A 26,066-nucleotide genomic window follows, 5' to 3' on the forward strand; every position below is an offset into this window, starting at 1 on the left:
GAATATCCAATTATTCAATCATACTTTTACAGTTAGTACATTTATTTTTATTTAAATCTACTCTCATTGCTCTATTTCGGTAAACGTCACATTGTCCAATTTTTACATACAAACATTCGCGCGTGCTTCAATTTTTACATACAAACATTCGCCCAGTCACAAGAATAAAGTCGTATACGTCGCACGAAAATACGATTGTGTGCTGTTTTTGTTTCTATCTGCGCTGCAATAACGGTATTTATCGGGAAACTACAGCGTATAGGCATAGTTTAGAGAGCTGAGTACGGAAAAATTGTGAGTACGGAATCCAAAAACAGTTTGCTGATACGTCAAAAATTCGTACTGCAATAATTTTGTAAATGCTTTGTAAACGTATACTGATGTATGCGAGAGAGAAGCGATACACGCGCGTAAGAATATTCGTTGTCTCGCTTGTTCTTGTTAAAGCGGCAATGTTCATTTTAATGATTTTCGTCTGTGGCACATCCGGCTATAAAATAAATATTTTGCTCTCTTTCGCACAAAATAATATATAATATATATGTAATATCACAGTAACTGGTTGTCAATTCTTATAATACGATTGTGTGAGTAAAGCGTATGTGTGTTTTGGATAAAATGTGGATAGCGTGATGATCACTGTTCTATTTTGTATTTCTTGCAACATCGTCTTATCTAATTTATTAATCATATAAAGGTGATTCAACTTCAGATCCCGAACTTTTTTTAGAAAAAATACATAGCAAAAGATTTGTTTTTTTTGATATTTCCATTTCATTAGGATTCATAGTATTTCCTTAAATGACTTGCATTTTTTTGCCTAATTTAAAGTAGTCCACGTCAAAAGCTATAAAATCGTGCGGTTATTTAGCTTTTATATTGAGACTATTTATTCTAAGTTGAAATATTTTTTATAACAATATTTGAACTTAGAATAAACGAGAATAAAATGAAGCGTATCTAAACAGAATTTTGGTGAATAGGAGAGCGCAAAAAACAATTATCCCTTCTCAGAAGTGAAACATCCAAGTCAAAAGACGTAAGGGTGTCAAATGAAAATCGAACGAAGCATATTTAAATCAATTATAATTTTGTGCAATAGGAGAGTGGTTTTTATTATTAGCTTATTGAACGTGTAATAGTATTTATTATATTTATATAGATGTTGTAAAAGATAAAAAGCAAAAATATTTGTATTTAACGGGGAAATAAATAAGGAATATGATTAAAGTTGAAATGACGCATTTAGCGCTGAAAATATGGCAACACTGCGCATTTACGTTATTTGTAATATTAAAAAGGCCGTGTAAATAGCGAATGGCCGTCGCGTTGGCCCAAGCTCACATTCGGACGGGGAAAAACAGCGGCAACGGCGACGGCGACGGCGGTCTAAAGAGCGCGTCGCGCGTCCATCGCTCCTCGCGCTCGTCCAGAGTGCGTCGCAACGCGCGGTGCGTCACGGCGAATGGTCGGCCGATAGCCGATAGCCGCAGACGAGGACCGCCACCGCCATCGCCATCGCCGCCGCCGCCGCAATGGCCGAGCAGGCCACCAAGCTGCTCGACTTCAACCAGAAGCTCGACATCGCGCTGCTCGACACCATCGTCGGCTGCCTGTACACGACAGTCGGCGAGCAGCAGCGCGCCGCTCAGACCATTCTCACCACCCTCAAGGAGCACCCGGACGCGTGGACGCGCGTCGACACCATCCTCGAGTTCTCGCAGAACCAGGAGACCAAGTACTACGCGCTGCAGATCCTCGAGCAGGTGATCCAGACGCGATGGAAGGTGTTGCCGCGCAACCAGTGCGAGGGCATCAAGAAGTACATCGTCGGCCTGATCATCAAGACGTCGTCCGACCCCGCCGTCATGGACGTCAACAAGGTGTACCTCAAGAAGCTGAACATGATTCTGGTCGAGGTGCTGAAGCGCGAGTGGCCCAAGAACTGGAACTCGTTCATCGGAGACATCGTCGGCGCCTCCAAGACCAACGAGTCCCTCTGCCAGAACAACATGGTCATCCTGAAGCTGCTCAGCGAGGAGGTGTTCATGTTTAGCGCCGGCCACATCACGCAGACCAAGGCGAAGCACCTCAAGGACTCCATGTGCTCCGAGTTCGGACAGATATTCGGCCTCTGCCAGACGGTCCTCGAGACGTCTCAGAACGCTCAGCTCGTCGAAGTCACCCTCCACACTTTCCTGCGCTTCCTCAGCTGGGTCCCCCTCGGCTACATCTTCGAGACCAACATCATCAGCACGCTCGTCTTCAAGTTCCTCAACGTGCCCATGTTCCGCAACGTCACCCTCAGCTGTCTCATGGAGATAGCGAGCGCCAAAGCCACCAACTACGACGACAAGTTCGTCGCCCTCCTCGCGCAGAGCATGGATCAGCTCGAAGCGATTCTGCCCCTCAACACTAACATCCGAGAGGCGTACGCGGCGGGCCGCGATCAAGAGCAAGAGTTCATCCAGAACCTCGCCATGTTCCTGTGCACCTTTCTCAAAGAGCACGCCAACCTCGTCGAGCGCAACGGACTCAACAGCACGCTCGTCAACGCTCTCACCTACCTCGTCCTCATATCCGAAGTGGAAGAGATCGAGATATTCAAGATCTGCCTGGAATACTGGAACTCGCTCACGGCCGATCTCTATCTGGACGTGACCAAGAAGAACATCACGCGGCGTCACATATACGGCGACGTCCTCAGCAAGGTCCGCTACATCATGATCTCGAGGATGGCGCGGCCCGAGGAGGTGCTCGTCGTCGAGAACGAGAACGGTGAAGTGGTGCGCGTCTTCATGAAAGACACGGACTCCATCAACCTGTACAAGAACATGCGCGAGACGCTAGTCTATCTGACTCACTTGGACTACGTCGACACGGAGCGCATAATGACCGAGAAGCTCCAGAATCAGGTGACCGGCGTCGAATGGTCCTGGAAAAATTTAAACAGCCTCTGCTGGGCGATAGGCTCCATCTCCGGAGCTCTCTTGGAAGAGGACGAGAAGCGCTTTCTCGTCACCGTCATCAAAGAGCTGCTCGGTCTCTGCGAGCAGAAGAAAGGCAAGGACAACAAGGCGATCATCGCCAGCGACATCATGTACGTCGTCGGCCAGTATCCGCGCTTCCTGCGCTGCCACTGGCGATTCTTAAAGACCGTCATAAACAAACTGTTCGAGTTCATGCACGAGACGCACGACGGGGTGCAGGACATGGCCTGCGACACGTTCATCAAGATCTCCCACAAGTGCCGACGCTACTTCGTCACCGTCCAATCCGGAGAAGTTTGTCCGTTCATCGACGAGATCTTGAGCATGATGAGCACGATAATCTGCGACCTGCAACCGCAGCAAGTGCACACATTCTATGAGGCCGTCGGATACATGATAGCGGCCGAGGTGAACCAAGTGGCGCAGGAGCAGCTTGTCGACAAATACATGATGCTCCCCAATCAAGTGTGGGACGATATAATCTCTCAGGCGTCTCGCAACGTGCACATTTTGAAAGACCCGGACGCTGTCAAACAGCTTATCAACATTCTCAAGACCAACGTGCGCGCCTGCACGGCTCTCGGTCACCCCTACGTCGTTCAGCTGGGACGGATATACCTCGACATGCTCAACGTCTACAAAGTCATGTCGGAGAACATAAGCCAAGCCATATCCATCAACGGAGAAGTCGTCACCAAGCAGCCGCTCATCAAAAACATGCTGGTGGTCAAGAAGGAGACTCTGAAACTCATATCGAGCTGGATCTCGCGCTCGGCGGACCACGCCATGGTCCTCGAGAGCTTCATCCCGCCCCTCCTAGACGCCGTCCTCCTCGATTATCAGCGGACGGCCGTGCCAATCGCCCGCGAGGCCGAAGTCCTCGCGGCGATGGCCACGATAGTCAACACCCTCAAGGGGATGATCACGTCCGAGGTGCCCAAAATATTCGACGCCGTGTTCGAGTGCACGCTCGACATGATCAACAAGGACTTCGAAGAGTTCCCCGAGCACCGCACCAACTTCTTCCTGCTGCTGCAGGCGGTCAACACGCACTGTTTCAAAGCCTTCCTCAGCATACCCCCTCCGCAGTTCAAGCTCGTCTTGGACTCCATCATCTGGGCGTTCAAACACACGATGAGGAACGTGGCCGACACGGGCCTGCAGATCCTGTACAGCCTGCTGTTGAACATAGAGGCGCATCCGATAGCGGCGCAGAGCTTTTACCAGACGTACCTGTGCGACATCCTGCAGCACGTGTTCAGCGTGGCGACGGACACGTCGCACACGGCCAGCCTCACCATGCACGCCACCATCTTAGCTTATATATTTTCGTTGTTCGAAGCGAACCGCGTGACGGCGCCCCTCGGACCTCATCCCGACAACACTCTCTACATACAGGTACTCGGATAACGCGGACCTGCGGCCGAGGCGTCTTATTAACGATCCTCATCTTACGTTTCAGGAATATGTAGCGACGTTGTTGAAAGGAGCGTTTCCACATTTGACGGACGGTCAGATCAAAATTACCGTACAAGGATTGTTCCATCTGAATCATAAATTAACCGCATTTAAAGAACATCTGAGAGACTTTTTAGTACAAATCAGAGTGAGTATGAACACGATTCATATTTTATATTTTTTATATTATTACTCTAATCTGCGACGTTACCCCTAGAAATGTCCATGTCATTATGCTTCACTGTATGTCGGGTCTTTATATGCTAGTAGAGAGTGCATAGTTAAATTTTAACGACAGTATATTTATAGAGTTCGATATTAAATAAAATTATTCTATGAAATAATCGATAATGAATAATTTTAGCAAAGTTTAAAACCATTATTAACATTTTAAACGCCATATATTTTTTACGTAGGTATGTGCCCCATGCTGTAGATTCTTAATGTGTTTAGAACAAAAAAATATTTTAAATCTAAAACATGCTATTATTTACATATTGACCGTTATCTAGACATTTCTGACAGAAATACAGCGGGAATAGGGAGTCAAAAACAGAGCATAACAGGTTTCCAACATATGAAAAACTAATTTCCCGTATGTTTGTTTTCTAAATTTAATTTAATTTAATTTTTTAACTTATTTTATTTATATTTGATTTTTATATACTGAGAATCTTTATGACGGAACATTACACAATAATAGGCACTTATATTTTATATACATAAAAGAAATCAGTACAAAAATATGTATAAGATTTATCTACATCCGTCTTGCAAGTTTGGGATTTTTTCTCATTTTTTTTTCACACTGGCACAATGAAAACATCAAAGATCGAAATAAATACACAAGAATGCAAAGTTTCGAGCTCAAAGGACCAGACCAAATTGTCCCACACTTGTGGGAATTCTATTCATGCTGTTATCCCCATAGGGTCCAATTTTGTGTGACACCAGAGAAATGTACCTTCATTTTCGAACTGGTGGTTCGCATGTTTTAAATTTTAAAAATGAATCGGTAGGACAAGAGATGTCTCAAACATTCTTAAATAAAAATTTGAAATATTTCCATATATAATTTATTAATTGAAAGGAAATTCGGCGTCATATGGCGCACTGCGGCATGTGGGACACGGCTACGTTTAATGCCATATGGCGCATGTGGTGTTGCCCAGGTTAATGGATTTTCATTGTTTAAATATAAATATCACTTAACACGTTCTGCGCCGCGTAGGTCATCAGTGACCTACCATGTTTTTGACCAAGGCGCCACGTAGGTCACCGGTGACCTATGTGTTTTTTTTATAAACAGTCCCAGTGCGCCAGCGGTCACATTTACTTCGAATTTTAACATTGAATATGACCTATACCCTGAATATAATGCAAATTTCCAAAATTTTGTTTGAAAATGCAATTATTTTTAATAAACCTATATATGTATACATAATATAAACTATTATTTGTTTAGTGGCGCAGGTACTTATTTTCTCAAAATGTACTGCGGCACAGAACGTGTTAAATACCTGCAATTACTTCCAATATTTTTTGCAGGAATATTCTCAACTGCATAATTAATACGAGAACTTCCTTATTAAGTGTAGCTTCACACGTGTAGTGAGGGTGGTGTTGTATGGGCTAGTATTTATCATTTCAGACGTGCCGGACAAATCCATTGACACTGGTGGTTATCGCCGGCCGCGCTCACTACAACTGTCCGGTTCCGGGTTGAGTAGTGTATGGAATTATACTGAAACTCAGTTAGCCGTTAACAGTGATTGTGGTATCTTGTAATAAAATTATTAAATATATTCCTCGTGTTTAGGCAATAGTGGAAGAAATAGACATCGAAATTTTAATTATATTAGTAGAATCTCGCCCAGTCCTGTTGATACATACAAAAATAAAATCCTAACGTGAAATGCGTAGAAGGACTTATGTGAAGCAGTTAATCCTAAATGACTGACATCAATTGACGGGGTATAGGCTGGGTTGGGAAGAAACTGGCCACGTGTGAAGGGTTTGTAAACGGCGCCAGCCCGGTGCCGGGCGAATCCATCTGGCACATGTGAAGTTACACTAACTCTTGTTTACTTTTATTTAAAATGCATTTTTAGGTTTATCAATTATATATGTATTAATCGAACAACTTTCCAATCTAAAATGTAAGGTTTTTAAAAATCACTAATTAATAACTCAAACTGTATTTTCCAAATTTAAAATGCGACTGGTCAGAGATTATTAGTACATGTTGCAATTTTTTTCTTGAGTATGTAATAAATTAGTATCCCCTCGACATTTAAGAAAGGGAAATTTTGTTTATGTAAAAGAAATATGATATGCACGCACATAGTAGAGAATATCTGTTTTATGTATGCATATGATGCATTTTCTCTTGTATTTTTGCGGCGTTTTTGTAACATAAGCTGCTCAATCCTCTGTAAAAAAGGGTCAATAGTTTCTAAAATTATAAATACATATATCATCATGTTTTATTTTCTTCTTAATTCCAGTACTGTGTCTGACCAACTCGCATTTAATAAAAACGTGGAATATAAAACTTTTTATATGAAATTATTTATATTTACACGATATATGAGAAAAATATTTTATTGGTCATTTTAACCTTTCTAATTTTAAGGAAGAAGCCAAACTATTGTACAAAGTTTTAAATTTATACATGCATTGTTTAGTCATTTTAATGTTCAGGACGTTGCTAGTTCTTCATACAAAATGTTTGGAAATTGGTTTTTTTCCAATAGTGGTGATATTTTTGCTTTTATAGTTTTATGACAATGGTGGTTTTACGATTTTTTTTCTTTATGGAGCTTGTGCTTTATGCCTAGTACTATTCATTTTGACAATAAATTTTTCTTTGAAAAAAGCTAACTGACACCCGGTGCTACGTGTTTTTGTCATTCAATGTATAAATTTGAAGAAAAAAACATTTATTATTTAAAAAAGTATATTGGTGATCTTGTTACACTTTTTTGTAGCAGGTGTTTTGGAATATGCACGGACGGACTTTTAAATATTTCAAAACTGCTGAAGTTTCACACAATTATACAGGTTCACGATTTTGAAAGATTTATCCTCGAATCTGACTAAATTATTCATTCCATTGTCAGATTAACATCTTACAAATAATGCAGAATATCTATCATATGTCTGACCTTTGAAATAATGTACATACTGTAGAAGAATCTAAAAATAAGTACAGACGGATTCAAGATCTTATGATAAAATATATCTAGTTCAAGTTATGTAGTATTTTAGTCATGGTATTTATTTTGATTATAAATAATATATTTATTGTTTCACAAATATTAATGAGAATTATAAAATAATTGTTCTATAAAATAAATTATTTGTGCATTACTGTTAGACAGATTAGGCGTGAGTGAGCATCAGAATAGTGACCACCCCATGAATAACTCTGCAACAAATTCTTTTCTGAAGAAAAAATCAAAGATTTACCTTAAATAAATGCACAAATAATTCGTTTTATTTATTTATTTTATTTTTATTAAATCTTCCGTTGTAACCTGTAAGCCATTTAATGTGTTACAACGGGATAAATCTGTACCAACTGAGTCAATCCGATGTAATGTATACCTACCTACTAGTAAGTATTAACCACTAGAATGAAAGTCTGAGAATCGGTGACATCTACATTTTTAATAATTATAAATTATTATGTAATACAATTTATAATCAATAGATGGCCTTGGGGATTTTTTTTATTAAGAGCGCATTTTTATTATAAATAAAAATTCGAGTGTTCCTACCGAGGCTCGAAACCACAAACTCAGAATTACTAGACTGAGACGCTACGGACGATGCTATTCTTTCATTATGGAATAAATAATTTATTTAAATACACATTAAAATAATTACCTGTTAAATCGCACCCAATATTAATTAATACAGAAAGTACACGAAATACTGGCATAGCTAAAATTTTGCCAAGAGGGGGGTTGTTAAAAAAAAGGGAATTATTATATTATAGTGTTGTTTTATCTTTTGGCTGCAGAGCGTTTTAGAATTACTGTCTGAATATTGATATATTGCATAATAAAAATATCCCTAAAATTATTTCATCTCATTTTTTATGTTTTCGGAACAGCATTAAAGATTTTTTGTTTCAATGGATTATATTTTGATACGAAACAAAAAGTTTTGATTCAAATTGTAGCATTGAAAATGTCTTCATTAGAAGTTGTTGTGTTTAAATAAAACCAAAGTAATAGAAAACAACCGAGATAACAGAGTATGTCTTTTGATTAGTTGTTTCTGTTTTTATGGGTTTGATGTAATGAAAAGTTAATCTTATTGACGCTCTGTATTTATTCTAGATTTATTAAAATATACGAATGTGTTAAAACTAAAACTTATTTTTATTTATATTTTTTCAGGAGTACACGGGGTCTGACGATAGCGACTTGTACTTGGAAGAGCGAGAAGAGACCTTGAAAGCTGAGCTAGAAGAGAAACGACGAATCCAACTGTCCGTTCCCGGCGTCGTCAATCCGCACGAACTCCCGGAGGACATGCAAGATTAAGTTTTTTTATAAAATTAACTCTGAACCCGCTCAAATGACCTGTCGTGTGTAACACTCGTAACGCTAATAATGTCGTGATTGCCGAACATTGAAATTGAAACGAACGTCTCGTCTGGTTTATTGACAATTTTTTTAATAAGTGAAAATATTGGATTCAGCGGCCGTAACATTTGTGTTTTTTTTTAACATTGTTAACAATGACATTCTATATGATGCTTTTATCTTGAAATATATATTTATTGAATCCACAGTTGAGTTTGATTTGTATACATGTAGAATAGTTTTTTGCATTTATATAATATGGAAATGTTCACAGGGTATTTAAGATTTTTTTCCACTGTAAACTGTTTTGTACACACATGCCTTTTTATATATTTATATATAATAATCGTACTTTGTGGTAAGCGAGCTGCTGAGGTCGAGAGGATATATACAATATATGCATGTCTCATTTATTAAATACTGTGCTTGTGTAATTCACGTTATCCATCTTTTATGGGACCAATCATTGTGGTTGAATTCTTTGCTAAACGAAAGCGCAGATCGGACGAGTGCTCGGTCACTTTTATTTATTTGACAGTCTATTTTGTATGTAACGTATCGCGATTTAGTCGTAACGGGTCATTTGCGCGGCAGCTATCAATGAATAAGTGTCCTCTGTGGCTAGAAGAAGTATGCTTACAAGACGATTTGAGTGTTTTTATTATTATATGAATAAGATTATAATAGTTTAATTAGATGATGGTCGATTGCTCGCGTGTTTGTGTGGAGGTATGCTGGAGCAATGCGGAGGTATGGTGTATGCACAGTTACGTGTTTGCCTGATGTACGAAAACGATTTTTCATTTTTTTATCGAATGAAAACTTTTTATATAATAATAAGTATAATTTTTTCTGTCTCATATACTTTATAACAAAAGGAATAGATGTTCTGCATACATCTGTGCTCGGCGGTGGTCAATTTAATCAAGTTTTCTGGTATTTTTAATTAAATAGTTAATTTTTGATTTTGTTATTTTTTTATTCAATATTTGGATTGATCCGAGTGTGTGAGCAATCCAGCACTGATCATTTGTTACGAGAAACAGTTTGTATACATCAGCAGGCATAAATATTTTAGAAATAAAAACATGGAAAACTGCATCTTTATGCTTTTAATTTGTAAACCCATTGACTTTATCCATTATCCCAATATTCTTATGATAGAAATCTAACGTTTGTTACAAAAAGAAGAAATCATAAATTGTTAACTTTTTAAAATTCACATTGAACTCACTTTTATGAAAATACAATAGAATTATGAAAGGTATTGATTTTATCGTATTTTATGTCTGCGCTGCGCTACCTTTGTTATGTTTATAATGGAACAAAATACTGAACGACAATATGCTATTTAATTGTATCTAAAAATCAAAGACGTGAAAATTTATGGAAATGCCATTATCAAGGAATATATTTTATGGCATTTAGGGTAATGTAGGCTGAGTGGTGTGACTTATTCAGTAAGTTGTAAAAGTGGCTAGTCTCTCCGATCTTTGGTTCGGGTCAGAGTTGCGAGTCGTTATTGAGTAAAAAAATGCTAAAGGGTTTGGATAAGATCTAAATTTTTCTCCATGCGTGGTTGTGAGTTAGTCCCTCTCAAATTCTTGGGTGTTCCGAAATTACGATTTCACTTATGGTTTTGTTTAGTAAAGCACATTTGTTTAATGTTAACTTTATACTGAATACATTTTTATAAGAACCCCTACAGTGCAAAGATTATTTATTTATTTATTAAAATTATGACCAACGTGACCTGACAGGTTAACCTAATGCATCATGATTGCCAAAAGTATAAAATATATTACAATTCTAAAATACATACAAATATATACATATGCATACATGCAAATTCGTAAAAACAAGATAAAAGAACAGACAAAAATCAACTGTGCATTGTCTCACACGAATTGGACCAAAACCCTATGTGTATGAAAAAATGTCAATATATGCACAGTATTGAGCAGACGGATGGCCTTTGCCAGAGAAAAGTTGGCAAGTGCTCAGGCTCTAGACTTTACAGGCAAGAACAGTGGACGCGACCGGAGCCCACATTTGGAGTTGCTCTAGCACCGAAGGATTGTCTACGATGCCTTTGAGCAATTTCCAGAAGTGTTTAATTATATAAACACTTCTGCGAGTAGACAAAGAAACGTATCCGAGTGCTCCCAAAATAAAAGCACTGGGAAACAAAAACGGATAATACCCGTATTCCTTTAAGTATAAATATCGAAGGAATTTACACTGTAATTTTTCCAGCTTCAATTCATTACATTGACTCATTACGCCTGGAATCCAAATAATAGAGCTAGTTTCTAGTATGCTACGGACTAGAGCATCATAAAGAGTGCGCAATACTAAAGTATTCCTGAAGTAGCGCGCATTCCTTAAGATAAAACCGAGCATATTTAATGATCTGTCGTGAGTCTCTACAATGTGCTGATTAAATTTCCAACGTTCTTTGAAAGTCACACCTAAATCCTTAGTAAAAGAAGACCTGTCTAGAATATATCTGCCGAGATGGTAGGAAATTAGGGTAATTTCAAATAAAATATGAAAAATAATTAATAAACTTTTATTAGAAGTATTTAAATGGCAAAACTACTATAATTGGGCTTATCTTTGTTTGCTAATCTAAAACTACATTAATATACATATACATATAAATGGCATTAAAATAATTGTAAAGACTTAAATATTCTACGGTACGAAATTACTTTTTACGAAAGAATGTATTTGAATTTTAAAAATACTATTGAACTTAATTTTAGATGTCAAGACTGGATGAAACACAACGGAGGCGACGCTAGACTGCCTTTTACGAATTAGTCAACACGTCAATGTTACTTGAACTTCGGTGATATGTGGGATGAAGAGGACGAAGAGTGTTTGTATGTTACTGAAGGGATATTGAAGCCTGCCAATAAGGATCACTGTAGAGTACCTCAGTAGAGTAAAGGTTATACTATTGACAGCTGGAGGGGCTTTAAATTTGTTGTTGAAACAATTAGAAAACATTGATTCAGAGCTTATCAAAAAAAGAATGACTTTTTAGTTTATTTTTTCAAAGCATAAATGTGTAAAATGGGTAAAGAAATTCTTCTCAGGCTATTTAATAACTCTATGGATTTTATTGACCCTTGTAACATTAAAATCCATATAGTCTACTGCAGGGCTCGGCAACCTATGACCCGCGGGTCACCAAGTGACCCGTTTGATGATTTGAAGTGACCCATTTCAGTTCTGCAAATATCATTTTTTTAACGTGTTACGATGTCAAGACTAGAACACGTATATGGTTGTTAGGACCAAAAATATTCACTTACCTGAATAGTGTTTTTAATAGTCACATTTTAATTATTTTGACCCGCATCCAAAAAAGGTTGCCGAGGCCTGGTCTACTGAATAAACATTAATCATAAGCTTATATATATGAAAAATAAATTATTATAGTCTCCTTGTCGTCTTCTTTCATTAATCTCAGTAATGAAAGAAGAACATTTTTCATAATAACGGAAAAATAATTCAAAATACAATAAAAAAATTACCGAACAAGAGAACAAACAATTACAGTGATTGTTTGACGCCTTGTTGTTGATTAAAGCCGATTTAATTTTATATGGTATGTGCTTTTTAAACAACAGGTAGAAAGCTAGCTAGACTCCAGAAGGGGTTAAAAACTTTTTTCCCCTAATCACTTTCTCAGCAACATGCCATTAAAAACCTTGTCAAAGGCTTTTATAAAATCCATAATGATGATTATTGCCTTTGTTAATTTGATTCGAAATCCATACTTCTATGTCAGCACATAATACCAACCTTTTATTTATAGGGTACTGATATTCCCACTACAAAGGACACCACAATAACCACATTCGCATTTGCAGAAGATCTAGAACTGATCTATTAATGAGTATGTATAGTTGTATTTTTACTATAATAAAAAAAGTCACCAATTTAATTTATTTAATCATTATTTATTGTAAATAAATAAAATATAATAAAATTATGTGCTTATAATATATATTAGATTATGGGTTATGTTCTGTAGTTGTATCAAAATCGAATGCTGAAGCTCCTGATCTCCACGCGGGATAGGTTTTCCCATCTCGACAGTTCGCATTTTTCAATCTTGGAGCCCGGTGATCCGGTGTTTGTTAGCCAGTCAACCCTGAAACGATATTGCAAGTAAGTTAGTATAGAATTAACATATGTCCTCTTTTTATTAGACATGACCTAAATTCGTTTTCGTTTGAGTTTTTTAAATGAGTATAAATGTCCGGGATCCAATAGAGTATATTAAAAACCCTAGTAATTAGGGTTTGTGCCCTTATAACATTGGAGTTTTTGTCAGCGTAACAAACAAAAACGCAGAGTGTCCATTTATGGTGCTAAAGCAAGCACTTAGAGCTTACTTTAACATTCCAGAGGATAACAACGTTGTCAATTGTAAACAATTTTAAATATACCATCACGTTGTTGCACGTACCAAAGTAATATTTATAAGACAAAAAGCATATCCGCGCTGAGGTCCATTAACGGTATCAATAATGCAAAAACAAAGCAATTTTAACTAAGCAAATTTTGGTCAATAAGAGGGTGCAAAAACAATTATCACTTCTCAGGATTCAAAAATTCACGTCAAAAGCAATAAAATCGCGTCGGAGCCGTTGCAGTGAGAACGCTCGGTAACGCTCGACATTCTTACTGTGGCGGTGCCGACACGATTTTATTGCTTTTGACGTGAATTTTTGACTTCTGAGAAGTGATAATTGTTTTTGCACCCTCCTATTGACCAAAATTTGGTTTGAATATACTTAAATCAGCCCTTTTATATCAGAAGTCTATAGTAATATCGGTAAGGATAGGCATATTTTTTTTTATAAGATAGTGTACTATCCAAGCGCAGACAAACTATGGAACAATATGAGAGGTGCAACGTATGTCTGTCTTTTGCTTATTTTTTCCTGAGAGTTGAGTTGGCTTAGACTTGAGCTAATGAAAGCTCTAAAACTTAGTTTTGCAACCTTCATTAGGTTAAGTTTTGATTAGATTATTATAATTAGCTTAAGAACTTTCATTAGACTAAGTTGGGTTTGTTTAATTCGTGTAGGTTAGGTTTGGGTTTGAACAGAAAAAGTCCGTTTCGCTTTTAGAAAATTGAGTTTCATAGACATTTTAGAGTAGCATATAATTTCATTAGCGCCTATCAGTTAAATTATATTTTCGCTAGTACAAAATATTTACTGGAAAAATTGTATTTATTTAGACTTCACTAGTGAAAATATAACTGCACTGAAAAATGCACATTCACATGTAAATAAATAATGATAAGTAATTGAAAATTGAGTTTCATAGACATTTTAGAGCAGCATATAATTTCATAAGCTAAACTATATTTTCGCTAGTAGAAATATGTATATATCTACTAGTAAAAATGTATTTGGACTTCACTAGTGAAAATATAACTTCACTGAAAAATACATATTCACTATAAATTGAGCAACACAGGTAGTCGTTTTCTCTCTCAATATACCCGAGTGATTAGTGCCACTCCAAAATTCACAGTCCATTTTGTCCCTTTATTTTGTTTCGAAATGCGAGACAATAAGACACTTCTTCATAACAAAAAATGCTCTTTCGCCTATGAAAAATATTTATGAATAGAATATTTATCGGCTGTGTCTACTATGACCGAAATACGCAGAAGTAACAACATGTTTTTTCAGTCAATTCAATAATTCGACTGCGGTTAATTTATATAATAATTTTATTTCAGTCAATTCAATAATTTTATTGCAGTTATTTAATTTACAAAAAAAAACCGCCGATACAGATCCGAGCTTAATGTATATCAAATTCGTTCCAGTCATTATTAGCTTTTGTATTTACATAAAATTCGATAAAATTCTGTATTTGTAATATTCCATAAATTTTGCTGAATTAGCTTAATCGCAGCTTATCTTAATTCTGGTGATTTTAAAAATGACATCAATAATTCGTACAGCATATTTTATAAAATCCAAAAAGTTTAACGATTATAAGAGTAATGATTAATTAAAATAATTATTATAAACCGATAATATTTTTTATTTATTATTTTTTAATTAAATATTATTTTACAGGCAAAAATTTATTTTTTGCACTAATTGGATAAATAAAAAAATATGAAGATGTTTGTTCAAAATATTCAAGTTAAAAATAGTTTCTCTTTTATCGTTATAGTCCAATTGATCAGATATTTTAATTAGTCAAGAGGCAATAAAAACTAGAGATCAAGACTTTACAGATGTCTCACTCAAGTCTAACATAAACAAAAATAAAAGTCATTTTCCAAGAGACACAAATGGAATTTCTAATTTGAGCAAATGTTTTGTGTATTTTACAATAAATCTGTTTCCGTTAGAAGTCTAGATATATTACTATACTGTGATTAAAAATAAATATAATAAAAATCTTACAATATATTCACGCGATCCTTAGGTCCGTTTAACTTTCCAACGATTGTTCCGCGTTTGGAATTTTTCACCCATCCTCCGACTTGTAACTGATCTCCTAGGTCCTTGCAATACTTTGTAAAATACAGTCCTAAAAAAAAACAAAAAAATTACAATCTACAATAAAAATATTTATTTAATATTTTTCATATTTATTTTATAGAGTGGAAAATGAGTTAGAGTGACCTTCTTTATATTTATGATTGATAAAAATACTTTGATCGACTGATTATTATAACATTCGAATGAAATAAATGTTCAACTGTAATCAAAGTGAGCACGTTTCTATTCATGTTTTTTAAGCGAATCGTTTTTAAGATTGAAAAGAAATGGTGTTGTTTTCTGTTTACTTGATTACTCACCTACGCAGTTTCGAATCTTAGATCCCATTTCAGATTACGTGTTCGTTATGAAAGCAAATATTCACCGTAAACACCATTTTGTAAAAATCTATTTTAATATGAAAAATAGCTAATATATTATGTTAAATTTGGGTGAAACGAAGCAGAACCGCTGAAAATGACGTTGAAGCAGTATTTTTAGTCTAGCGTCAACTTGTAATAAATCAAGGTGAATTAAAACATAGTATGTATTTTTATTTACGTGATACTTGCGCGTAAACAAGTGTATCAGATTTTTTAAAAATCTTTTTAGAAGTTTCCGTCAATATATCGCTGTAACGTAACAGGTGCTAGATTAAAGCAACAGTGTCTATAACAATACTTCAGACAATTAATAAATGTCTAGTAATTGGAAACATTTTTATTTTAATTTTTATCAAAAGTTTTTGCTTAAAGTTCAACGACCAATTGCAGTTTCAAGAAAATGAGATCAGTCCTAATCGGTCATCTCTGTTTAAACATATAATTTTATTTAATTGGTGCGATTGGCTGTTATTTATTTTTTTCACAGATATTGATTAATAGTATAAATTGAACTAAGACATCAAATATTATATGTACCATGCTTCTTAAAGTTTGTTTTTCTCAATAAAATCTCGTGAATAAACACTAGCAATATGATCCTTAAATGCAATCAAATCATAAATGAAATAATTTTTATTATTGTAAAAGTCTGTACTGCACTAATATTTAATAATCATTTTTGTCTTTATCATGACAAAAAGTATGTATTGTACAAATTCTAAAAGAACAGGAATTTCATGATCAATTTAAATAAATGCATAAATTGCCTCTTAAAGTTGGTAGCCCTTTAATACTGCTGAGGAATCGTGCCATTGTACGAGATTGCTTGTTAGGATATTAAATACATATGATTGAAAGCACATTCAATGACAATAATGTGTTTATATTCAGAATGTCTTTCCGCTTATTTGGTAAATATAATAAATATGGAAAAATATAGCTTTATTTATCACTCTGTTGATTTATTTTTATTTAAATAATATTGTACTGTCAGATTTAATAATATACAACAATAGAATTTTCATGCGTCATACTCGGTTTGAAGGTTTTATATATTAAAACTATACTTGAACAGTTTATAAATATTTATTACGAATAAGAAATAAATATTTTTTTAGATATATGAACTTGGTTCAATTTGCGTATCTTATATTTTGCTTTTTTTGTTGATACATTATTTTTGTAATGAGAATAAAAATGTATAAATACATAATAATAACAAACTGTCTGATTTTATAAAATACAACATTACTCGAACAGCATATGAATATTAACGAATAGTTTTTTTTTTATGGAATTACATATTTCTTTTGAATTAGGGATATATATTGGTTCACTCAAAAATTTTTTCTAATGTTTTTTGATATGAAATATACATATATAAAAATAAACAAATATTTCATTTCTCATATTAATATAACAACAAACTGTCTGATTTCATAAAATACAACAATACTCGAGTAGCATATACATATATACGAATATAGTATGTTTTATGGAATAATGTATTTATTAACTTAAAATTTTGACATTTTTATTCATTAATTCTTATAAAAATAATAACAAATTGTAAATAAAATAAAACAATATACGAATAGTTAAATGATTTTTAAATTAAATAATGTATTTATTTGTTTTTAGAAATGTTTATGTATAAAACATATATAAATATTAAGTTTAATAAATATTTAACTAAATTTATGTAAATCTATACAAGCTGCCTGAATTTAAAAGACACAACAATAGTAATATCGAGCCAATTTTAAAGTATTTTCATATGGTTTTAGAGTTTAAAACATATTTTTGCATTTATTTATTGGAAATTTTTATGTTGCCATTTTATTGGTATACAATGAATAAATTATGCACTACAAAAGTATTAAATAAATAGTTGTAAGGTTATTTTAAACATTTTAATATACTTTTGAAACATATTCTGATCATAAACATAATACTTAATAGTTTTCACCGAAATTTGATACCGATGATATTTCTTAGAAATCTAATACGCGAGAAGAAATAAACTAAGTATAACATAAATAGGCGTACTAATAAAATCTTGCAAGTTATTTACTACAGAATAGTGTTTCTTGAACTCATTTAAAATAAGATGTATTAACATATATATAATGATTTTAGCAAACAATAGTAATATTTAACAATAGTTTTTCACGAAAATATATTTTAGGTATGCAAAAGGTGTGTCTCACTTGACAGTCTGATGCTTTGGTTAAAAATAGCATTTTACATAATGCTAGATCACTTATGCTTTCATTATGATTAATATTTAATAATAATAATAATAAATTTAACTGTTTATTGATATACTTTTAATCATCATAATATTATTTTATTATGTATTTATAACAATTAAAACTGACCTATTTTAATAATATTATTATTGTGAAATATTATTTTTATTATTTATATCGCACATTTATTTGATTTATATTTAATTATAAATTAATTATTATATTTCAAGGTTGACATTGTGTATTTTACATTTTATCTGTACGCATTTAATTCGTTTTTGGTAAACATTTAACATTAACGCTTATCTGACTATTTATCAACACGGATTATCACGTCGTTCGGATTATTGGATTAATTTAGGCATTTAGGGATTACCGTCAGTATGTGTGTAGTCATCATACCTTGGACATTTCCGAACACTTCAAACTCCACGGACACTATATGGCTGAAGTCTTCGGCACCCATCTTCCCTTCTCACTGTCCTTGCTTCCACTGGCCTACACCGAGACTCTTCAGCTCTTGGCTATAGTCTCATTATAAATAGTTCACGAGAGCGACGACGTGCTGCGCCCGATGTCTATTTTAAAAACCGATCGGCACATTATCTGCCATGTCTTGACGGAGAGCGGTTTCGCAATTATTGTAGTTTGTCAACCTTCAATTGCGCCCTGCGTGTGCCGCATTCGTCTTCTGATAGCGCCGAGGGAAGGTCAGGTCCAAAGATCACTGCCAAATCAAGGAATTGAAGGGCGAAATGTAAAAAATCTTATTGTTATCTATCTGAGTGATCACGTATTGAAATATTATAAAATAACAATAGAGCAGAAACATCTATTAATCACGAGCATTCCGAATATTTATTTTCTTTGGTTATTATTTCTCTTGCGTAAACCGCCATCATCCAGCGTCTGGCTTTTGTGTCAGTATACTGCGTGAACTGAGGCTAGGCCCGACCTCCTACCTGGGTTGTCGCGTGAGAGTAAGCCTGGCCTATGGGAAAACAATGATTTTGGGCCTCATGACAAAAATGGCATTATATATATTTATTAACATCGTAATTGAATAGGTACGAGTTAACCCTTTCTATGCTACAAATAAATATAAAAATTAGCCACAATTACGACATATTTTCTTCGTTAAAAATTATTAAAAATATCTACTCATAATATTTATCTGATAATTAGTCATGTTTTATTTGCTGCTCAGTGTTGCCATATAGTAAATTTATTTAAATTTTTACAACACATATGGTAGGCGATTAAATTTAAAACATTGAATTTAATTTTAAAATACTATTATTTATTTTACATGCGTTGTTATCCTTTTGCCCCATAAACAATTTCGAGTAATCTGATTTTAAAATAAACATATCACTATATTTGGGGTTCTAAGTTTGCAATGGGAACGTACGTTACCGAGCGTTCACATTGTAACGGCGCCGACAAAATTTTATTGCTTTTGAAGTAGATTTTTGACTTCTGTGATAATTGTTTTTTGCGCTTTCCTATTGGTCCATTTCTATCTGCGATTATAAGAATTAAAATTATACAAAAATCACTAATTTAACCTTTCAGACATGACAATTTTTTTAAAAACACTAGGGTCAATACGGCATTCAAACCCAAATCATCCAGGCATTAGTTATCAACTTACGGGTTTCGAAGGAATTGCAAAAATCCAAGAAGATATATATTATAATTCGATAAACAGATAGCAAACGTGTCTATTATTCACAGTCCATAGAATTAGATGTTTTATCGATTTTCGAATTACCGTTATGCAGTGGCGTAGCTAGGGTATGTGCCGCCCAGGGCGATCCTTAAAATTGCCGCCCCCTCCCCCATTTTGCAGGGTCATAAAATCAGTATTTCTTAAAATAATAAATTGGTTATTATTAAGCTCTTGTTATTCGTGGATTTATGTATGTTTTAGTGCATTCAGGGTTAAGAACCACACTAGACGATTCCATCGCGAATATGCCGCCCCCAAGCAAGTGCCGCCCGGGGCGGCCCGCCCCCTCCGCTACCTATAGATACGCCACTGCCGTTATGTAGTTTATTAGACAATAACAAGCAGTCTGGTTCCACCCAGAATCATCACATTGCCAAAACGATTTTTTGCAAGGAATGCTGAATAGCAATTTTTTAATATTTTAATGATAGATTTTTACAAGGGATTTTCCTTAAGTTATTGTGCTCTTTGTTAGTTTTTCACTAACAGTATTATTTATTTTTGTTACGTGTTTACATATAGTACACTTATGATAATAATTAGTCTAGGCATTTACAGATTTTATTTGAAATAAAATAAAAAAAAATAGCAAAACAAGAAGTGATCTATTACATTTTTTTTTGTATAATGAAAAGTTTTTAAATGTTGGTGTATCGTTAACCTAGAGTTTCGGAATTTAATATATTTATATTACCAGGCTGCTTTAAATTTTAGTTTTAATGAATTCGAATTACTTAGACACTAGCAACCACAGATGGAGCAAGTGTAACGATAAATGACGTATGTTTAAATATTCACATGGATTTACTAAAAAAATTTATTAAATCCAAAATTAATGTTTAATTTTTGTATTATGTACAAAATTGGTTAAAATATGTTGTGATATTGTAAGAAATATTTTGTTATGTTTTTACTCAAATTTAAATTAGAATTATATTTATGTGACAAATTCTTACGTCTTTTCTAAATTTTTTCGTCTTCCTAAAAATTTTGCTACCGCCTTCATCTCTTTTTTGTTAAAATAAGGAATTAATGAACATACATTAGCATAAGATTACATAATTAAAACTGTGAGAGTATAAAACATGTTTTTTTAATTAAGTCTTAAGTAGCACACAAAAAGATTCTATTCTATAATACATAAGAATTAACCCTGAAAATGTCAAATTAAGGGTTGAGTTACGAAGCAGTAATTGGATCTACGATGTGACAAATTTACCAATTAGCGAAGATAAAAACACGCATAGAGAGAGATTTATATTTGCCACTAGAATACGACCTTAAGTATTAAATTGCTTTAAAAGTTAATTTTATCTATTTAAAATATTATCTAGTAAGTTATATTGACACTTAATAATCTGATTGAGACATTCCGATAATTTTAAATATATCAATCTTAAGATTAGATCAGTCTTATTGTCAGATTTTAATTGATATATATCTAACATTTCTCAAGTGTATATTAATAAATATAATAATTTACTGTTATTCGAAATCAATTGATTTTTGCATATTCGAATATTCAATTTAAATAATTAGCACACAATTGTGTCAAAAATTGTGATTTCAAAGCATTCGAATATATTAAATTAAGAAAGACTTGATGCGCAAATATTTGATGCGCAATCCGCACATTTTTATAATCTATTTTTCAATCAAATATGTGCCACACAACACATAATACTGAAATCAATGCGTTCCTGCTGTATTAAGAAAATTTAGTTCAACAAGCTATTTTGTCAAATAAACAGTAAATGGTTAATTGATAAGCATTTTAACTATTGATTCATCACTGATTAGAAAACAATGTTAAGTGCAGATCTAGCAGATTATATTATGTCAATAAATAAAATCAAAGTTAAGGGAGATAATGTGACATTGGTTTTATATCTAGATAATATAACCGTGCCCTTAACGGATCGTTACGGTCTCACCTTGCACTGAAAAAACATCGTTAAAATATATTTATCCAAACCGATCCTATTATTGATCAATTTAATATGCGCTATAATAGAGAATGCAGTGCGAAATTTTCGCCGTCCAAAATTTGAGAACAACAAAGTTATATATTTGGAAAAATGACGCTTTTGACAATTTGCCAAGGGAAAAAATTACGCAACAAGTAACTGCGTTTCTCGACCCATTTCTTTTTTTTTGTGATATATTTTCGCTGAGGTCGGAAAAATCAAACGCGACCGACAATCGGCAGAATGGATTGTTTCCTTCCTCTATTGGAAACCGCTGTCGATCATTAGTCTGTAATTTTATTAATACCAATTGTTTAAATCGTTTCGGTCAATTTTCGTAACCTACATATGCGGGCATTTGGCGGGGGGTCTTCCAATTAGGATGTTTTGCAATTAATTAATCATGCAAATTAAATAATTTTCCACGTTGCGTATTGAGGATGTCAAGGTACGTTTAACGTTGATGAATATGGTTCAGAAAAAATATCTGTATGGAGATGGAAGTATATTTTCAGTTAGGATGTTGAGATAGAAACGCTATATTTTTTTAATTACAATTTTATTTATTAATAATGTTCTATGTACAGAAATTATATTTTCACAAATACTTAACAATGAATTAATCTCTTGTTTATAAAAAATACTTATTTTGTAAGATTTAAAAGTCACTCTGATTATTGAATTTCCTATTTCGTAATATAAATGTTTCAAGAAGGATAATCTGTAGGGTAAAAGTCAGGAGAATATGGAACAATATCGCTCCAAGTCTGTTTATCAAAATCGGACACTATATGCTTTTTTTTATGCATGGTTTTAATTTTCCTACAATATTCTTATGCTATAGTAGTCTTGTCTAATTTAAAAAATAATCGATGGGTAATAGCCCCATAATTTTTTGTCACAAAAAAATTTTTCAAACTCTGTTTCAGAACATGTTTTGGATTTTCTTTGTTGTCTATATATTGTTCTGATCTCTTCTGGCTATCATAAATAATCCATTTATTTTCAATTATGATTAATTTTACTTCTGTTTTTGCTTTTTGGTCAGTACGTGCGGTACCCAATTTTTACATTTTTTTGCCTGCTGCGAGTACCAGTTGTTTATGAATTAGCTTTAACAATGTATTTCATTATATTTCCATCACTCCACGGGGCTCATTAATAAGGTTAATTTCGCAAATAAAAAATCTAATGCTTTACAATTCTCTGACTAACAGTACCTTCGTCAAATATCAAATTTATATTTATCGTAGCCAACGCTTTGTCTTTAAATTTAAACTCAAACAAAAAAGTATACGTAAATCTTATGTCGACACTATTATGCATAGAAGCCCAAAAAAACCGAAAATGACCCTACCTGCCCCCCCCCCCCTTAATGATATATTTGTTTATAATCCACAAATAAAGGAATAACATCGTACCATAGCAGTGCCAGCGCTAGCTTATCTAGCTTATATATATTTCATATTAATAAATTGTTAGAGTGATACGCGCTCCGCATAACAAAACCGAGAATCCTTGGTGCTTTAATGATGTACGTTATACATTTCCATACCTGCTCGAACGTCACTTGAAGCATTTCAGGGTAAAACAATTCTTTCTAAACTGTAAATTTAATAATATGCAGGGACGTCACTTTAACTTTTTTCAGGAAGGCCGGGGGGGGGGGGGAAATTTGGCCAGATAGTAGACTTTTAATATTTCGATTTAATTAAGATTTATAGTATTTCATTAAATGAGATAATTTAGAATCCACGTCAAAAGCAACAAAATCGTGCCGTCGCAGTGGAAATCCTCAGTTATCTAGCGTTTATAATAAGACTTTTTATAACAATATTACGACTTAAAATAAGGGAAAATCGATAAACCGAATTTTGACCAATAGGAGAGCTCAAAAAACAATTATCTCTTCTCAGAAGTCAAAAATCCACGTCAAAAGCAATAAAATCGTGCCGTTGCTGACGCAGTGTGAACGCTCGTTACCGAGCGTTCACACTGCGACAGCACCGCCACAATTTTAATGCTTTTGACGTGAATTTTTGACTTCTGAGAAGTGACAATTGTTTTTGCGCGCTCCTATTGACCAAAATTCGGTTTGAATACATTTAACCAATACTATAATATCAAAAGTCAATAGTAATATAATATTATATGTTTTAAGCATGTACATTGATAGCCCTCTATCGGTATTATAAGTCCATAGTAATGTCGGTAAGGATTGCTATCATATTCTTAAAATATAGTGTTATATACAAGTTCAGACTAACTATGGAGCAATCTGTCTGTACTTCTTCTTCAGCTTATTTTCTCATGAGAGATGAGTTGGCTTAGTTCGTATTTTTTACTTGGGCTAATGAAAGCTCTAAAACTATAATTAGTTTTGCAATCTTCATTAGATTAGGTTTGGGTTAGATTATTATAATTAGCTTTAGATTTTAATCAATAGATAAGAGCGCATTTTTATAAATAAATATTCGAGTGCCGCTGCCGGGGCTCGAACCCGCAATCTCAAAGTTACTGATCTGAGACGTTACGGACTACGCTATTTAGTCCTTAAATAATAACATAAAGGTTATAAATTAAATAGGACAGCAAATTTTCTAATAGAATTGATTAAAATATATGATTAATTTATACATTAAAAGTGTTTACAATTGTACCGATTCCTAAAATAAGTAATATAGTTAAATGCTTGGAATATATCCAATAGATTTGTTATCTATGATTAGAAGATATAATAGTTTCAAATTACGCAATATACGAAATTCAGGTAAAATTAAGAAAATACACTTAACAGTTAATAATTGCAAATTAGTTATTGGCAGCAGATGACAATAAATATATAAGAGCAGTAGAGCTTCTTGACTAAAAAGACATTTAAATTATTGGATAAATATTAATATATAAATTTTAACAATATAAAATATATTTACACATTATTTTAATAATAAAAAATATATTTTATACTTTATTTTAATAATATAAAATATTATTATCTCGATAATTGTTGTTTAGTACTTCAATGAGTGATTTAAGAGTAGATGAAAACTCTAATAGTTCAAGTGGAGTATTTTAAAATGTGTTTATTATTTAAGTAACTGGTTTTAGTTCTAACTTAAAACATATTAAATAAGAAAACAATATTAATAACTAATTAATTATTTATTTTAATAATAAAAAATATATTTTATACTTTATTTTAATAATATAAAATATTATTATCTCGATAATTGTTGTTTAGTACTTCAATGAGTGATTTAAGAGTAGACGAAAACTTTAATAGTTCAAGTGGAGTATTTTTAAATGTGTTTATTATTTAAGTAGCTGGTTTTGGTTCTAACTTAAAACATATTAAATAAGAAAACAATATTATTAATGGTAACCGAATTTTTATAGAATTTTTAATGTAGCTGATTAAAAATAAACCATAAAATGTGCCAGATATAGATGAAAGTGTTTATTTACTGCTCCCATTTCCGAAATAAATAAATAAAAATACGTGCTATACTAAATAAATTTATGGATCATCTAATATAGAGAGATGATTTATTTTAGGATTAATGATTCGGTGATTTATTAAAAAAATAAGAATTTTGGGTAATAAAATATTTATTTTAAGAGAGATGTAATTTTTTACTTAATGAAAACTATTTATGGAATGGGAAGATTTTTTTTATTAGTGATATACGTTTTTTCATTTACGTTTCAGTTGCTTATCTGATTGACAGTAAAATAATAAAAAGATAAACCAAACACATATAGAATATGTAATATTTTCGTAAGAAAAAACACATAACTTTTGTATAACGTTGATGAATTAAATAATGCGCATTTCAATAATCTAACCTTGATTTATATTTTGGAAAATAGCCAAAAATTATAGAACTAGAAAATTCTAGAACAATATTAATTAGTAACGGATCCTTAACGTCTATTTTTTCTAAGAAAATAATATATAAGATTTTTTCACGAAGATAAGAAAGCTATTTTTATATAAATTTACACCAAGGTTTTGTAGGGTCTCAGTATTTTTTATATCTTACTTTTGGATTTTTTTAATGCGTGAAACCATATGTAAACTCAAATGGAATAATATAGTATAACAATTAGATCTTCTCAGGCAAAAATCGACTGATTTATATATTATCTT

At 33.2% G+C, this 26,066-nt stretch overlaps 2 protein-coding genes across 2 annotated transcripts; one reads left to right on the plus strand and one right to left on the minus strand.

Annotated features, from left to right (window-relative positions):
- The first annotated feature begins 1,272 nt into the window (after positions 1–1,272).
- Positions 1,273–10,147, plus strand: emb (exportin-1 emb). The gene is made up of 3 exons (XM_088204724.1): positions 1,273–4,388; positions 4,453–4,596; positions 8,858–10,147. Exons 1-3 carry the CDS (start codon positions 1,536–1,538, stop codon positions 9,002–9,004), a joined length of 3,144 nt encoding a protein of 1,047 aa, XP_088060850.1. The 5' UTR covers positions 1,273–1,535; the 3' UTR covers positions 9,005–10,147.
- A 2,852-nt stretch (positions 10,148–12,999) lies between these two features.
- Positions 13,000–18,777, minus strand: LOC148225972 (acylphosphatase-2-like). The gene is made up of 3 exons (XM_088204486.1): positions 18,620–18,777; positions 15,505–15,631; positions 13,000–13,214 (listed from the first exon to the last, which is right to left on the minus strand). The coding sequence occupies exons 1-3, from the start codon at positions 18,681–18,683 to the stop codon at positions 13,100–13,102; spliced, it is 306 nt and encodes a 101-aa protein (XP_088060612.1). The 5' UTR covers positions 18,684–18,777; the 3' UTR covers positions 13,000–13,099.
- Between the last annotated feature and the right edge of the window lie 7,289 nt (positions 18,778–26,066).

This window comes from Plectrocnemia conspersa, unplaced genomic scaffold (assembly GCF_051122295.1).
Source record: "Plectrocnemia conspersa isolate PC_06_02 unplaced genomic scaffold, ASM5112229v1 ptg000014l, whole genome shotgun sequence".
Taxonomy (NCBI): domain Eukaryota; kingdom Metazoa; phylum Arthropoda; class Insecta; order Trichoptera; family Polycentropodidae; genus Plectrocnemia; species Plectrocnemia conspersa.

Coding starts and splice junctions, on each gene's coding strand:
- LOC148225972 (XM_088204486.1), bottom strand. CDS start 18,683: ATGGGTGCCGAAGACTTCAGCCATATAGTGTCCGTGGAGTTTGAAGTG. Junction 15,632..18,619: donor AGTGTTCGGAAATGTCCAAG/GTATGATGACTA, acceptor GTTTTTTTTTAG/GACTGTATTTTACAAAGTAT. Junction 13,215..15,504: donor AAGGATCGCGTGAATATATT/GTAAGATTTTTA, acceptor ATATCGTTTCAG/GGTTGACTGGCTAACAAACA.
- emb (XM_088204724.1), top strand. CDS start 1,536: ATGGCCGAGCAGGCCACCAAGCTGCTCGACTTCAACCAGAAGCTCGAC. Junction 4,389..4,452: donor ACAACACTCTCTACATACAG/GTACTCGGATAA, acceptor CTTACGTTTCAG/GAATATGTAGCGACGTTGTT. Junction 4,597..8,857: donor ACTTTTTAGTACAAATCAGA/GTGAGTATGAAC, acceptor ATATTTTTTCAG/GAGTACACGGGGTCTGACGA.